This window comes from Ammodytes marinus, assembly GCF_949987685.1.
Source record: "Ammodytes marinus genome assembly, chromosome: 9".
In the NCBI taxonomy this organism is placed as follows: domain Eukaryota; kingdom Metazoa; phylum Chordata; class Actinopteri; order Uranoscopiformes; family Ammodytidae; genus Ammodytes; species Ammodytes marinus.
In genome coordinates, this window is record NC_137213.1 from 5,789,173 (window position 1) to 5,803,477 (window position 14,305).

General features: G+C 41.2%; 1 protein-coding gene across 1 annotated transcript in view; it reads left to right on the forward strand.

Moving 5' to 3' along the window:
- pappa2 (pappalysin 2) overlaps positions 1-14,305 on the forward strand; it is an 84,213-nt gene that overhangs the window by 50,230 nt on the left and 19,678 nt on the right. The window contains exons 19-24 of the mRNA XM_080034504.1: positions 14-110; positions 456-633; positions 2,921-3,134; positions 4,673-4,841; positions 7,088-7,220; positions 8,240-8,355. Coding sequence (XP_079890630.1) covers positions 14-110; positions 456-633; positions 2,921-3,134; positions 4,673-4,841; positions 7,088-7,220; positions 8,240-8,355 — 907 coding nt within the window. The remainder of the gene's footprint in view (positions 1-13; positions 111-455; positions 634-2,920; positions 3,135-4,672; positions 4,842-7,087; positions 7,221-8,239; positions 8,356-14,305) is intronic.

Consider the following 14,305-nt stretch of genomic DNA (forward strand, 5'->3'; position numbering starts at 1 on the left):
TTTGTCTCTGTAGGTGTACAGGAGGAGGGGAGGCCTCTCAATGCTCGGTTCAGTGTCACCGTGGTTTCAGTATCACTGTCCTCAACGGCAAGGGAACCCCACCTCACCAGGTAACCTGCAAAATGATGTAATGTGTTGTACTGTTGAATTACATTATACATCGTCCATTTGATTAGTTGAGGGATCCCCCAGTAATCCATTGATACCAAAGCATATTATGCAAGCAACAGTTGTTAGACATTTTACATTCATTGGTCGGGTGTTTTAGATTGAATAGACGTTTAGACATAAAGGGGCAGCACCAAGGTCAAGACACTGCCATTGCTGGCAATATTTCCATAGTGCTACAATCATGTGTTCCCCTATGTGTAACGTTTTGCTTGCTTTTAATCATTTCATATTGTTTACAGGGTTATTGGGAGGATTTTATAGTCTAATTGTCTTTCTTCTTACAGAGAGAAACACGTCTGGAGTGCTTCCATGGTGCATGGGACCGTGTAGTTAGCTGTCGGCCTGTGGACTGCGACCTGCCTGATCAGTCTCATGTCTACTACGCCATATTCAGTTGTCCCTGGGGAACCACCTTTGGCAAACAATGCTCCTTCACATGTGGAGCACCAGCTATACTACAAGGTAAGTCTATTGGTTCTAGTCAAGTCTTGTCTATTGTTACTCGCAGGTGAATAGGACAACACTTTTAACTTATGGATATCATCATGACACTTTGCTTGGGTGTACAACGTTTTTACAGAGCAGATTTGGGACAGCCTTTTTTAATTAAAAAAAATAAGAAAAACACCGTGTACAGGTGTTACAAATGCATTTTCAGCATGTTTTTAAGAACAAATGATATCATATATCAGATAATTGACAACATACGAACGGATCCATGTGTAATAACCCTCAGAATAGTGCTGAGAATGATTATGGAAAGTTGAGTTGATGTAAGTACTTTTGAAGAAAAACTAATGTTGAGATAAAGAAAGAAGACCTGTAATGGACTGAAAATTGACAAACATATAAAAATGGAGAAGTGCTTGCAGTGTCTTACCTTAAACATTAGTGGAGCATGAATATGCTACTCCTGTTCCATTTCCACATACCCGGCCGGCACACAATTTCCTGCGACTCAACTATCAACAATGCTTAAAAAAAAAATGCCATTTGCACAATAGTCAGAACAAATATTACCCATGGCACCGATTATTGTAAATTACACACACACACATTCTTAGCTACACACACACACACACACACACACACACACACACACACACACACACACACACACACACACACACACACACACACACACACACACACACACACACACACACACACACACACACACACACACACACACACACGCACACACGCACAAGTAATTCAAGTTATGCACAATGAAGTAGATGCTTCTTGAAGTGATTAGATGGAACAAGCGTGATGTCCACACACACACTTGTTAGAGGTCGGAAAGCCACAGTGAATGCTCAAATGTCGTAGTAGAGTCAGCAGTAAGACCCCATGTATTCTGATCCACATACGGATTGCGCAGAAGTAATTCTATTTGTGGCTTTTGGTCTAGTGAAGTATGTTTGGAGGCCATTGTGCTTCACTCAGCAGTCAAGGCACAATGCGTAGTTCACGAGGATGGATTCAGTACACACCAGTACAGCTGTAATGGATTTCGATAATCACGACTCCAAGCACAATGTTTAAATAGCTTATAAAAAAAATGTGATGCCATGGTAAAGATTCATTTCATTTTATAGACCCATTTAAAATTGTGAAAGGTTTAGGGCGTGATTCTCCACACATACCAGCGCTTCATGTGGGGTCAGACGGGCATAGAAAATATTGGCTTTGGGCAACGTTAAAACCATAGTCTTGTTTCCTCACAAGACGGAGCCATGAAACAAAACAAGAATGTGTGTTGGAACAGAAATCAATCCATGATGTTGAACTACTTCTCCCATCCACTATTTCTGTGTTCGCTTGTATAGTGCAGGACCTAAAACTCTTAATACATTTATGTTTTACATTAGGCTATGTAACCTTTAAAAGAAGAAATAATACAACCCCCCTCCCCCTTTGAAATGTAAAATTCAATTCAATACAGTCTCGAATGGCAATTAGCTCAGTAGCTAATTTGAGCCAATGTTAGAGAACTTCAGATATACAGTACAGTCTATTGCTTGTTGGGTTAGGTGACTTTATGACCCTATGAGCTATATTCATGCCACAGTCACACCACACAAACCAACATGTTTGTGGTTTTATGAAGAAAAAAAATAAGTTAATGTACCGAGAGACATATAGGGGTCCCGTTGCACTTGCTTTCAGTTAGGTTTTGAAACAATTCTCTACAGAGAATCTTGGGATTTTGGGGGGAAATGTTATGTGCGTTTAACCTGTATTTACCCGAAGTAGTCACAGTGGTCACTTTTTAGCAAACTTTTCTACTAGAAACTGTTTTCATGATGTAGTGTCCAAAGAAAATATTATATTTCTCACAGTGCCATTCATTCCATAATCTCTATGTTCAGCCTCTGTCTGAAACGCTCTGTTTAAGAGCATGTCTCTTTAAGCTCTACCTTCCAACTGTACTAGCGACCTGTATTAAAGTAGGTTACCTTTAAAATCAAATATGTCCTAAAGTAAACCAAACAAAAAAGAAAATCATACTAATAATACGTGACGTCAACGTCTATGAAGGCCGCGGAAGTCCATAACAATGAAATCTGCATTACCGAAACAGCATTGCTAGCTACATGTACGATGCAACATGGATAGACAGATACAAATACAACATTATTTGCCAAGTATATTTAACTTGTTGAGTACAATTTCCTTCCTCTGTCCAGCTATACTTGTACTTATACAAACCCTGTTGAATTGACCCCCCCCCTCTCTCCCCCAGGTGACAGTGACAGGTTGGTGTGTTTGGAGGACGGTCTGTGGTCTTTCCCAGAAGCCTACTGTAAGATCGAGTGTCCAGAGGTTCCACACATAGCCGAAGCCAAGCTGCTCACAGCCGACTGTCTGGCCTCAGGGCACGACGTTGGAGCTGTCTGCCGCTACAAATGCAAGCCAGGCTTCTATGTAATGGTGAGCCTTCAGAAGAAGACACGGAGGTAAGTGGGTTTGGACTGTTGGCAGCTCCAGTGAAAAGAGAATAGCTGTGACCGTTCAGGGGAAGCAATATGATCACTCATTTGCTAAATGAATGTATTCAATAGGCTAGCAGTTCACACAGCACCTATAATGATCCATGATAGGACAAATACTATCTTCTCCTTTGCCTCTTTCAATTGGTTTTCCTTTGGGATTGACACTTTTAAAGTATCAACTAGATTAATGATTTCAAGTAAATATTTCACTTACAAGGACATAAAAAACTGACAAAAACAATGGACTTCTATCACACATTGTGGAATGTGAAAAACCCATATTAATAGTTAGTCTGCGTAGACAGCAGACCAAAGTGAATGCAGTGTTGTATCACGCATGCCTCCCTGCGTAATGGAGGAAATTCCTTCTTTTCCTCGACTTTACAAGATTCCTATTACGCACAGCTCAATACAAATTAGGATCTTTCATTTAGATATTTCATGCAACAGAATAACAATAAATCAGATGTGACACCCAAACCCCAAAGGCAACATTTTACAAATCACCGGGTACAGTTTAAAGATGCCCTTTTTTTTCTCAATCCATCGTCTGCAAACTGATATTCTGTTTCAGAACACGCTCACATTATGGTCCAATAAAATATGTACCACTGCTAACTGGGCCTCGTCTTTACTTAGCCAATTGTATTCATTGGGTAACTGCTCATTACAGAGAACACAGTTCACATGTTGTTAATGAGTAGAGGAGACAGCCTCTGTGGTAAGTTTATATCCGTATTCACATGGAGTCAGCTATCTTTCTTTACACGTTTCACTCCAGTCAAGTTGTTGAATACATTTTCCATAGTAATGCCGTATTTATTTGCTGTATTTTCTTGGTTTGTGATTAAAATGTAGTGTATCAAATATCTAATTATCTGATTTGTACTATCATACAAGGCCAGTGAAAATATACAAATGATATTTTTGTATTGCATCACATTTCCAGAAGATCCATTTGCAGCTGGCTGTCTTTATGAGTTCTCAAACCTATGTGTAAACATTTTAATAACCCCTGATTCTTTATTAGTCCAACATGTGAACGCGAACAGCAGCAGCTATTAAACGGCTTTAAACAGGCTTTCACCCTTAGATTTGACACATGTACCCACACAATGCATATTGTATGGGTATCATATGCATTTTTTTACTGAATGGGCAGTTCTCTGCGCTCAGTATGTTTTTTGTTACTGACACAGTAAAAGAGAAGGTAAGTAGGGGTATAGAGTGCATGTGGTTCATTTTTTGTAACAAATAAGAGTCCACGTTGGTGCTCTGTATTAAATTATACACACAATAGCTATTCACCGACCACAACATGTAAAAAATGTAGTTCTAAAATGATCTGTCTGGTCAAACGGACAACATCTCTACCATTCACCACCAGTCTGTTGCCCATCATTGCTATCAACTAAAAACTATTTTTTAACTCCTTAAATGTAATTTAAACTCTGGAAAGCTCTAGAATGAGAGATGTATTCATGTTTTCCTGTTGTCCGTAGGAAGTACTTCAAGTTGGAGTGCCTGGAGGGGGGGCAGTGGGAGGAAACTAGATGTGAGCCGATATCCTGTCCAGCCCTACCTGATGTCTTCCAGGGCATGTATACCTGCACCAATGGCCTGTACTATGACACCCTTTGCACCCTGCAGTGCCCGGATGCCAAAGAAAATGTAAGATTTGAACAGTTCTTCGTTAAATCCCCAGATCAGTCGGACGGAGTGAGACACTTTAGTCCTCTTCACCAGATACTATCAATATGGGTTATGAAAATAGTAAAAGCTTGTTTTATTATAGAAGTTTTAACCTTCACATCTTTGCATGGAGTTAAACAATAATTAACTGATCTAAATCTGTATTAAAAAAAAAAAAAATGTAGTTGGTTGAAATCGCGCTGCACTGCTGTTTTATTTTGGTTCCCGACCTTAAGAATGATCAGTTTTGTGGAGCTGTTAGGATTAATCGACTTTATGTCAACTCACTTGGCAATGGCTTGAATGTTACCGTCATTCGTTTATATGAAAATGTTACACACTATAGCTTCAAAGCAATTAGGAGACAAACACTTTTAAAATGTAATTTAAATTGTGAAGGTGAGTAATTAATTGATTCTTCTCACATATGACCTATCTGTTACTGCTTCTTTGTGAAAGGAGCTTTCATGTCTATCCATGTAACTGCTTAACAATGTAAAAACTATAATAGACTAGCATGGCATGATTGGAACTAAACTAGTAAATGATGCCTAGTGCCCAGGGGCCGGTTTCCCAAAGCCTTCGTAGAGCCTTCTTAACGCTACGTCATTCGTAACCCCTACGTAGAGTTCCTACTTAACATTTCGCCTGTTTCCCGAAACGTTCTTTGCTACGAATCTCTTTCGTACGTCCTACGTTGGTAAGGTTGGTCTGGAGCGCCCGCAGAGCCTTCTTAGCTCTACCGTAGGGATGTTTCAGCTCTCATTTGTGTCATTTAACTAATAAATCTGACTGTATTTCATATCAAACGGACACAGCGATGACTGTATTAAATAACAAACTGTTAAAAACGATAACTGTATATAGCGTACATTTCACATTTAAAGTAAGCTATATATTTTAGCAGAATACCATTCACTCTGATTCACAAAGTGTTCAAACTATAAGTAGCCTACATAGTCATCTAACTGACTTGACAATCAGCATTAACTGATTGGATGCGATGTCCGTCAATATGAAAATAGGCTACTTTATACGTGATACACTACAGCCTACAGTCGGATCGTTTTTATCAGTTTGATATTTAATACAGTCATCGCTGTGTCCCTTTGATATGAAATACAGTCAGATGTATAAGTTTAATGACAAGTGAAGTCCCTGCGATCGCTGTGGCATCGCCAGAGATAGGCTTGGCTACTACAGACCCCCACATTTCCTTCCGTAAGCACCATGCGTAAAACGGACACGAGTGACATCCCTGTTGCGCATGGAACTGCCACAAGTCATTCATGAAGAAAATAATTGCTGGAAACAATCTTAATCTCCTCCGCTGTTTCTATATTTTTCTATAGCCTAGGCTACCTTTTTTAAATCAGTAGGCCTATAGGCTATGGTAATACGTTCGACCAAGGTTAACACTAGAACCATCGCACTGTGTTCCACACACTGCGGAGCTGTCAGCTGAGCCGGCTCAACTGACAGCTCCGCAGTGTGCGTCGGATTCTCCGCCTCAAAACATGTAAACGTGTGAAAAAATTAATGAATAATCAATTAAAGCTTACCTTAAAATAAGTGTGCCATGTTACTGTTTATTGTATTTAGGATTTTAGCTCATTTGGACGCTGTTTGGGCCGTCTGTTTTTATTGATAAAGGCCATTGGCGATATTCTACTTTCAGTTTCCTTACTGACCCACCACGAAACGTGATTATTGTTCTTAAAGATACTTAGATTATAAAGCAAGAGGTGTTAAATAAATGTTTCGGCTTAGAAGGATTTCTAGTAATCTTTTATTCGCAAAGACTTGTCATGCAGCTTCGCATGAAATAAGCAGGAAATGGAAAATCGAACTCTGAGCAATCGATTTCAGCAGTGTACGTACGACGTATGGAGTGTTTCTCCTAAGAGACCGTTCGGGAACCACGACTACAGAGGTAAACAACTTTGGTAAGTCATAACGTAGGAGTCTTCGTAGCTCGCTAAGAGATGACGTTATCGGGAAACCGGCCCCAGGCCTGCGTACATGTTGTGATGTTTGCGTCCGTCATTGTTTTGTACTGTTATGTGTTGTCGCCTCTCCTCGCTGTAAACCAATTTGCCCTCTTGGGACACTAATACAAATCTTGAATCTTGAATGTTTCCCCAAACCGTTTCTCTTGAGCTGAGTGAAGACCGCGTAGTACTTTTTTTAAAAAATAACCACAATGATTGTGTGCCTGTTTCCAGAGTGAGATTCGCTGCACTAAAGATGGTGAATGGACGGCAGAGTTCACCATGTGCTCCAGACTCCATGGATCATGCTCTCCACCTCCTGATCACAACTCTGTAGAGTACAGCTGTGACCAGGGGATGGATGTCGGTGAGTGTAATCCATCAAATAGTCTGTCAATAATTCTGTCAAACAAAATAATTCCCGCACACGGAAATCCTGCCCGTTCTCTGGCTTGTCCAATTACACACTGCTCCGCTGAACAGACAAAGAAATCATGGCTGCGGATCTTCTTTTTAAACATTCCTCTTCTCAGACTCAGTTTAAGTGTGGTCTGTGATTCAGAATTGAGGTATTGATCTACTTAACAAAGAAAGAAAAAATAATATATGTAATTTTTCTATTGTCAAAATTCCGAATTTGGAGGCTTATGCCGCTTTTTGCAGAGACACACATGCTCCAATGTTTTGTACTGTTTATATACAGAGAGTAAGGCATTTTAGGCAAATAATTGAACAGACCCAATTCAACTGTGAGTGAATAAAATAAAAAGCAGTTTCTACATTTGAGTGCCCAGTGGTTTAAATGAAATAAATACATTACAGGCTTAAGCACTTTGCATTCATGCATTTAATGTTGGTTGAACATTGAATGCTATAGTAGCTTGGCAGCGAACGACTGAAAAGTAAATCATGATATAACCCAGGGGCAAGCAGTTTAAAACTGTTATGGAGAGTTTGTCGAGCTATAGTTGAAATACACTAACAAACTGTGGTCGAAATGTTTGTTGTTAAATGCCAGGAGAATACACCCGAGAATTTGAACCAGCACACGCACGCACACACACACACGCACGCACACGCACACACACACACACACACACACACACACACACACACACACACACACACACACACACACACACACACACACACACACACACACACACACACACACACACACACACACACACACACACACACACACACACACAGTAGAAGCCCTCCTTCAGTGATGGTTGCCAAGAGTCCTGACTAAAGATGACAGATGGTGTAAACTCATGCGTGTCTGTGTTTTCGTCAATGTTTGAACATGAATAAATTCAAGAGATGCTAATAAGGGTGCTAATAAGGGTAAGAGGTAAATGTATTTTTATTTTTTCCTTGCAGGTGCTGTTTGCCATCCAACATGCATTGTGGCTCTGGACATGCGGGAGCCTGTAGTCCTTTCCAATGGCACTACAGCTGACTCTTTAAAGCACTGGATGCTACCCACCAATGTCCAGGTAATACAGTTGAGGAGGGGTGTCAAGTAACTTCAGGTTTTCTTTTCTCCAGCAACTCTATTTGAGTCTACTTAAATTATATTCTGCTTTATTCCATCAATTTTAAAGTACTAAATAACTCAGAAACAGTCACCCAAGAGTAAAGCAAAAGCTTCTCACTCAATGAAACACTATCGCTAAGGGAGATGCCAGCCATCCTTTCGAGAAAATCCATTTCCACCGCTGTATCCGTTATCTAGTTATTTAGGTCATGAACCAGGCTTCATGAATATAGGTGAGAGTAGTTACAAAGATCGACCAGTAGACTGACAACTTTACATTCTGGTTTAGCTTGCCAACATACTGCCGAGAACATGGACACAGCTCTCGCTTTGGCATACGCCTCTCCATATCCACAAAGCACATGTAGGCCGAATTGGCATATTCAGAGGCCCCCTCCAGGATCCTTGCAAGAATAAAGAGCTGGGCCCGGTTTCCCGATAACGTCCTCTCTTAGCGCGCTACGAAGACTCCTACGTTATGACTTACCAAAGTTGTTTACCTCTGTAGTCGTGGTTCCCGAACGGTCTCTTAGGAGAAACACTCCTTACGTCGTTCGTACACTGCTGAAATCGATTGCTCAGAGTTCGACTTTCCATTTCCTGCTCATTTCATGCGCAGCTGCATCTGTACGCTGCCTAATCAAATAATAAATTAGTTTGTTTAATCATCATCTGTGTTTTGGACATCTTGTTTTATAATCTAAGTATCTTTATGTACACTAATCACGTTTCGTGGTGGGTCAGTAATGAAACTGAAAGTAGATATAATATCGCCAACAGTAGCGGCCTTAGCTATGTTTCAACCCATTCAATTGAATGGGGCTCCGCCCTCAGGGGGGCCCCCAACCCAACCCCTCTTGATAAATAATTATTGAGCATGCTACTGGGTCCAGGGGCCTCAGGGGGGCCCTAAGCCAAAGATACTGATAGTAACTTTGTATGTCGCATTGTCAAAGAGCTCAGTCACTCATGTCAATAACAGGGTCCAAAAAGGAATAAGCCTTAATATAAGGAAATAAATCATCATGGGCCCCTAAACTAGTAGGGGAGAAATACAACAGCATAAGAAAACAGCATTAGTAGCTCTGTCTAAAGGGCTTCATGATGAGCCTTTAGGGCCCCCACATATATACAGGAATAAGATTTCTATGTGTAAATTCTATACTGTTCATAAAAAGTAGCTATCCACCCTGTATCTGTTGAAATGAGTCTCTCCATCATCGAGTAAAGAGTGCTGCCTGCTTAAGAAAAATCTGAAAAATAATGTTCCTTCTGCATCTCAGGATTTGATATAGCCTCTAAATTTTCCCCTCAAAGTGCACCAGATTGATGCATTTTAATTCAAAAGGCACACATTTTCTTCCGGGGGGGATGCCACCGGACCCCCCAACAAGGACCAGGGTCCGTCCCACAGTAACCCTAAATCCTTTGAGAAACACTGACTTCCTTAATATGTGTTTACCATTAATTGTATATGTGCGGAAAAGTCAGTGTACCTGACTGGATAGGTAGGAGTGGGGGGGCCCTTTAAGAGTCTGCACCCAGTGGCCCATCATCTCATAAACCGTCTATGAACCAACTGGATTCTACAATCTGTTTTCCTTTTGCGGGCAGCATGCACAGCATTCACAAGAAATATGTATTTAAATATATATATATTTTTTTTCAATAAAATAAAAAAAAGTGGGGGGCCCCACACTAGGTCTTGAAAGGGCCCCCCAGATCGTTAAGGCCGCCCCTGATCGCCAATAAAAACAGACGGCCCAAACAGTGTCCAAATGAGCTAAAATCCTAAATACAATAAACAGTAACATGGCACACTTATTTTAAGGTAAGCTTTAATTGATTATTCATTAATTTTTTCACACGTTTACATGTTTTGAGGCGGAGGATCCGATGCACTCTGCCCGGCTCAGCTGACAGCTCTGCGGACGTTCTAGTGTTAAACATGGTCGTACATACTACCATAACCTATAGGGGAGAACGGGGTAATTTGTCACATGGGTTGGATGTCACATTCGTTATATCTCGCCACCAGAGCGCGCTAGCTCTGAAATGTTGATACAAAAAAGGTCCAGAATTGGGATCAGAGGTCACATACATAGTCTTCCTTGGAGGAAGACAGCTGCATTTCAGGTGAGAGGATGTTTTGTGTTTTTCATGTCAAATTCAAAATATTTTGCTTCTCAGTATTTTTCTTCTAGGCTTTTACACAATGGGTTTATAACAAAACACTTGTTACCCTCAGAAAGTGTGAAGGGTAAACTATAGTTTAGATTGTGGTTAGCAAGCTAATTAGTTGTCAGATGGTTGTTGGCCTTGATGCTAGCAAGAAATTCAAGTTGGGGTTGGTCGTCAAATTTTTTGGGGGGTTGGTTGTCACATGTTATCTCAAGGCTGCAGCCAGAAAAGGAACCCAATAACGAAAGAAATTGTCAAGCTGTATCCTCACTGACACCCCAGAGAAGGAAAGAATAGAGCAGGAAAAGGCAGCTAGCATGCAAAAGAAAAAAGGGCAACAAAATCAAAACAACCCAGTGCATCCCAAACTAGACCAGCTGCCAAGGCTACAGAACGTTATGTAGGCCTATTTGTCAACTTGACAATGCAATTAAACATTCAAATTTGGTTCTGCCTCCTTGCCTTCTTTTTAAGATTTTTCCCATTAAGATAACATTGTGACAAACAACCCCATAGTGTTTGACAATCGACCCCTTGATGGGGTTGGTTGTCACAATGTGTCAGAGTGTCTTTGATGGTAAACTACTTCTTCATTACAATAAGTTGGAAAAAAAGAGAGACACACATTTCTAGCCAACATCTTAAGCTTCAATTTAATGTAGGAATGGCTATTGACAGATGTTTTGGTGATGAGCAATTCTCACTAGAGTAAAAAGTGTGCCTACTTACCCCGTTCTCCCCTACTGATTTAAAAAAATATATAGAAAAATATAGAAACAGCGGAGGAGATTAAGATTGTTTCCAACAATTATTTTCTTCATGAATGACTTGTGGCAGTTCCATGCGCAACAGGGATGTCACTCGTGTCCGTTTTATGCATGGTGCTTTAACGGAAGGAAATGTGGGGGTCTGTATCTCTGGCGATGCCACAGCGATCGCAGGGTCTTTCACTTGTCATTAAACGTATTAATCTGACTGTATTTCATATCAAAGGGACACAGCGATGACTGTATTACATATCAAACTGTTAAAAACGATCCGACTGTAGGCTATAGTGTAGGCTATCACGTATAAAGTATTTTCATATTTACAGACATCGCATCCATTCAGTTAATGCTGATTGTCAAGTCAGTTAGATGACTAAAAAGTACTTCATATAGTTTGAACACTTTGTGAATCAGAGTGAATGGTATTCTGCTATAATATCAAATAGCCTACTTTAAATATAGCCTACGTGATATACACTATATACAGTTGGATCGTTTTTAACAGTTTGTTATTTAATACAGTCATCGCTGTGTCCGTTTGATATGAAATACAGTCAGATTTATTAGTTAAATGACACAAATGAGAGCTGAAATATCCCTACGGTAGAGCTAAGAAGGCTCTGAGGGCGCTCCAGACCAACCTTACCAACGTATGACGTACGAAAGAGATTCGTAGTAAAGAACGTTTCGGGAAACAGGCGAAATGTTAAGTAGGAACTCTACGTAGGGGCTACGAATGACGCAGCGTTAAGAAGGCTTTAAGAAGGCTTCGGGAAACCGGCCCCAGGTTTATTGTTCCACGGCTAGGACGGTATCTGCATTGTTTCTCTTCAATCTGAGGTTCGACTATCGGTCACCTTTTCAGCGCCTTGGAGTAGACTTGACAAGGGATGGTTAGTAGTTTGATACCCCTGTTATCGCCGCACACTCTCTGGTCCCCCTTTTATTGAATGGGAACCACCCCCCTTTCCCAGACTTCAATGTTAATTACACGTGTCATCTAAGAGAGCCCCTTAATCCCAGGTTTTTTGCCACTGTGGAGTTGTTTGACTACCTCAGTGATGTCCACCAGGGAACTTGATGATGATACCCCGTCAGCTTCTAGCTCTGCCTCAGTAAAGAGGGTGTATTAGTCAATTCCGTAAAGTGCTCCTTCCACTGCCCAATTACCACCTCAGTTGAGGATCCAAACCACAGCTTAGATGTTTTCCCCCTCCTGAGGTTTTAGATGGTTTTCCAGAAGCACTTAGGTGCTGACTGGATGTCCTTCTCCATGGTTTCTCCGAACTACTTTCACACCTGCTGCTTTGCCTTTGTCACAGCAGAGGCTTCCGCCAGAGGGTCCATCGGTACCTTGCACCACCAATGGTCCGTCGGTTTCTGACCACCAATGTCCACCCATTTGTTTGACGGTTACATTGTCTTGAGGCACCTAAGACCTTGAGACCAAAGCTACAGCAATGGAAGCTTTGAACATCGCTCAATCGAGTGCAAGGTCCCCAACCATGCCAGAAAAGCTCAGCCAATGGGTGTGAGTTTGAGATCCCTATGACAGCGGATTTCTCCAGACACTCCCAGTTCACCCACACTGCCCGTTTGGGCCTACCAGGTCTGTCCAGAGTCTTATCCCCGTCCCCTAACCCAACTCACTACCAGATGGTGACAGATTGACAGCTTCATCACCTGAGTGTCCAAAACATGGGGCTTCAGATCAGACGAATAAATCTCAATATCGATCATCGACCTTCTGCGTTGGATGCTCTGGTACCACGTACATCCTTATGTTCAAACATGGTGTTCGTTATCAACTGTCCATGAGGAGCACAGAAGTCCAACAACAAACAACTGCTCAGATTTAGATCAGGGAGTCCGTTCCTCACAATCACACATCTCTAGGCGTCTCTATCGCTTGGCACTAGCCTGTTGAAGTCTTCTAGCAGAACTATGGAGTCCAATTTGGCAGAATACTCTGTGCAGCGGTTCAGAGCAAAGATAACAATCAGAGTTTACCCCCCATAACTTGTAGGCATAGGGAGGCAACCCTCTTGTCCACCGCGGTAAGCTCCAATGTAGCTGCACTCAGCCGGAGTTTTGTGAGTATACCCACACCTGGCTCACCCACAGATCCTGGGTAACTCCTGTTAGTTCTTGCAATTTTGTATTGCACTTCCACAATACTGGGACAATTGAGAGAGATGGGTTAAACAAAAAAAAGATTGTTCAGATTTGTAGCGGCTGAGGCAGAGGTAACATAACCTTCAAACTCTAGTAGGACTCTAAGCTTTCCAAAATGTAACCTTTAAGTGGAGTGGTGATTTGAACCTGCAGAACCTTGGAGGATTCCTCTAAAATGTTTCCGTCCCAACATGTTCTCAATGCTCTTTCAGAGGATTTTCCGAATATGTTATTTTGTGATGTAACATCAGACCGTGTCATTTTGGCTTATAGTTCAACAGTCAGTTTAGAAAAATCTAAATTAGTTTTATTCACAAGTATCAAGCAATATATCATCACAGTTATACCTCCAAGTCATTGTCAATATGATCCAGTTCAATAAGATACTAAGAGGCGGCATGCTGTACAGATTACCATGCAGAACTGGTTGCACCTGTTGCTAAGCAGTTTCATGTTGCATGATTAGGCATGATGTGGTGAAAAATGACACAGCTTGATTGGTTTAAATAGCAGCAACTGAACAAGGGATTGTGGTTTTGCTACCATTCGGAAACTCTTGGCAGGTTTTTACAGTTTTTGTTTTGCTCGCTTGCTGCCATGCGACCAGTTAAGGGCGCTGTGAAAGCTGATTCACTGACAAACAGCGCTTGGCTTTTTACACAAAAACACCCATCACAATGAATAATGCATCCAAACATCTGGTGGTCTGAACAACAGCATGGACTACACAGAGCTACTGCCCCAGACTCACTCATCTTTTCTGATGAGCACTAAAGCAACGTTTTT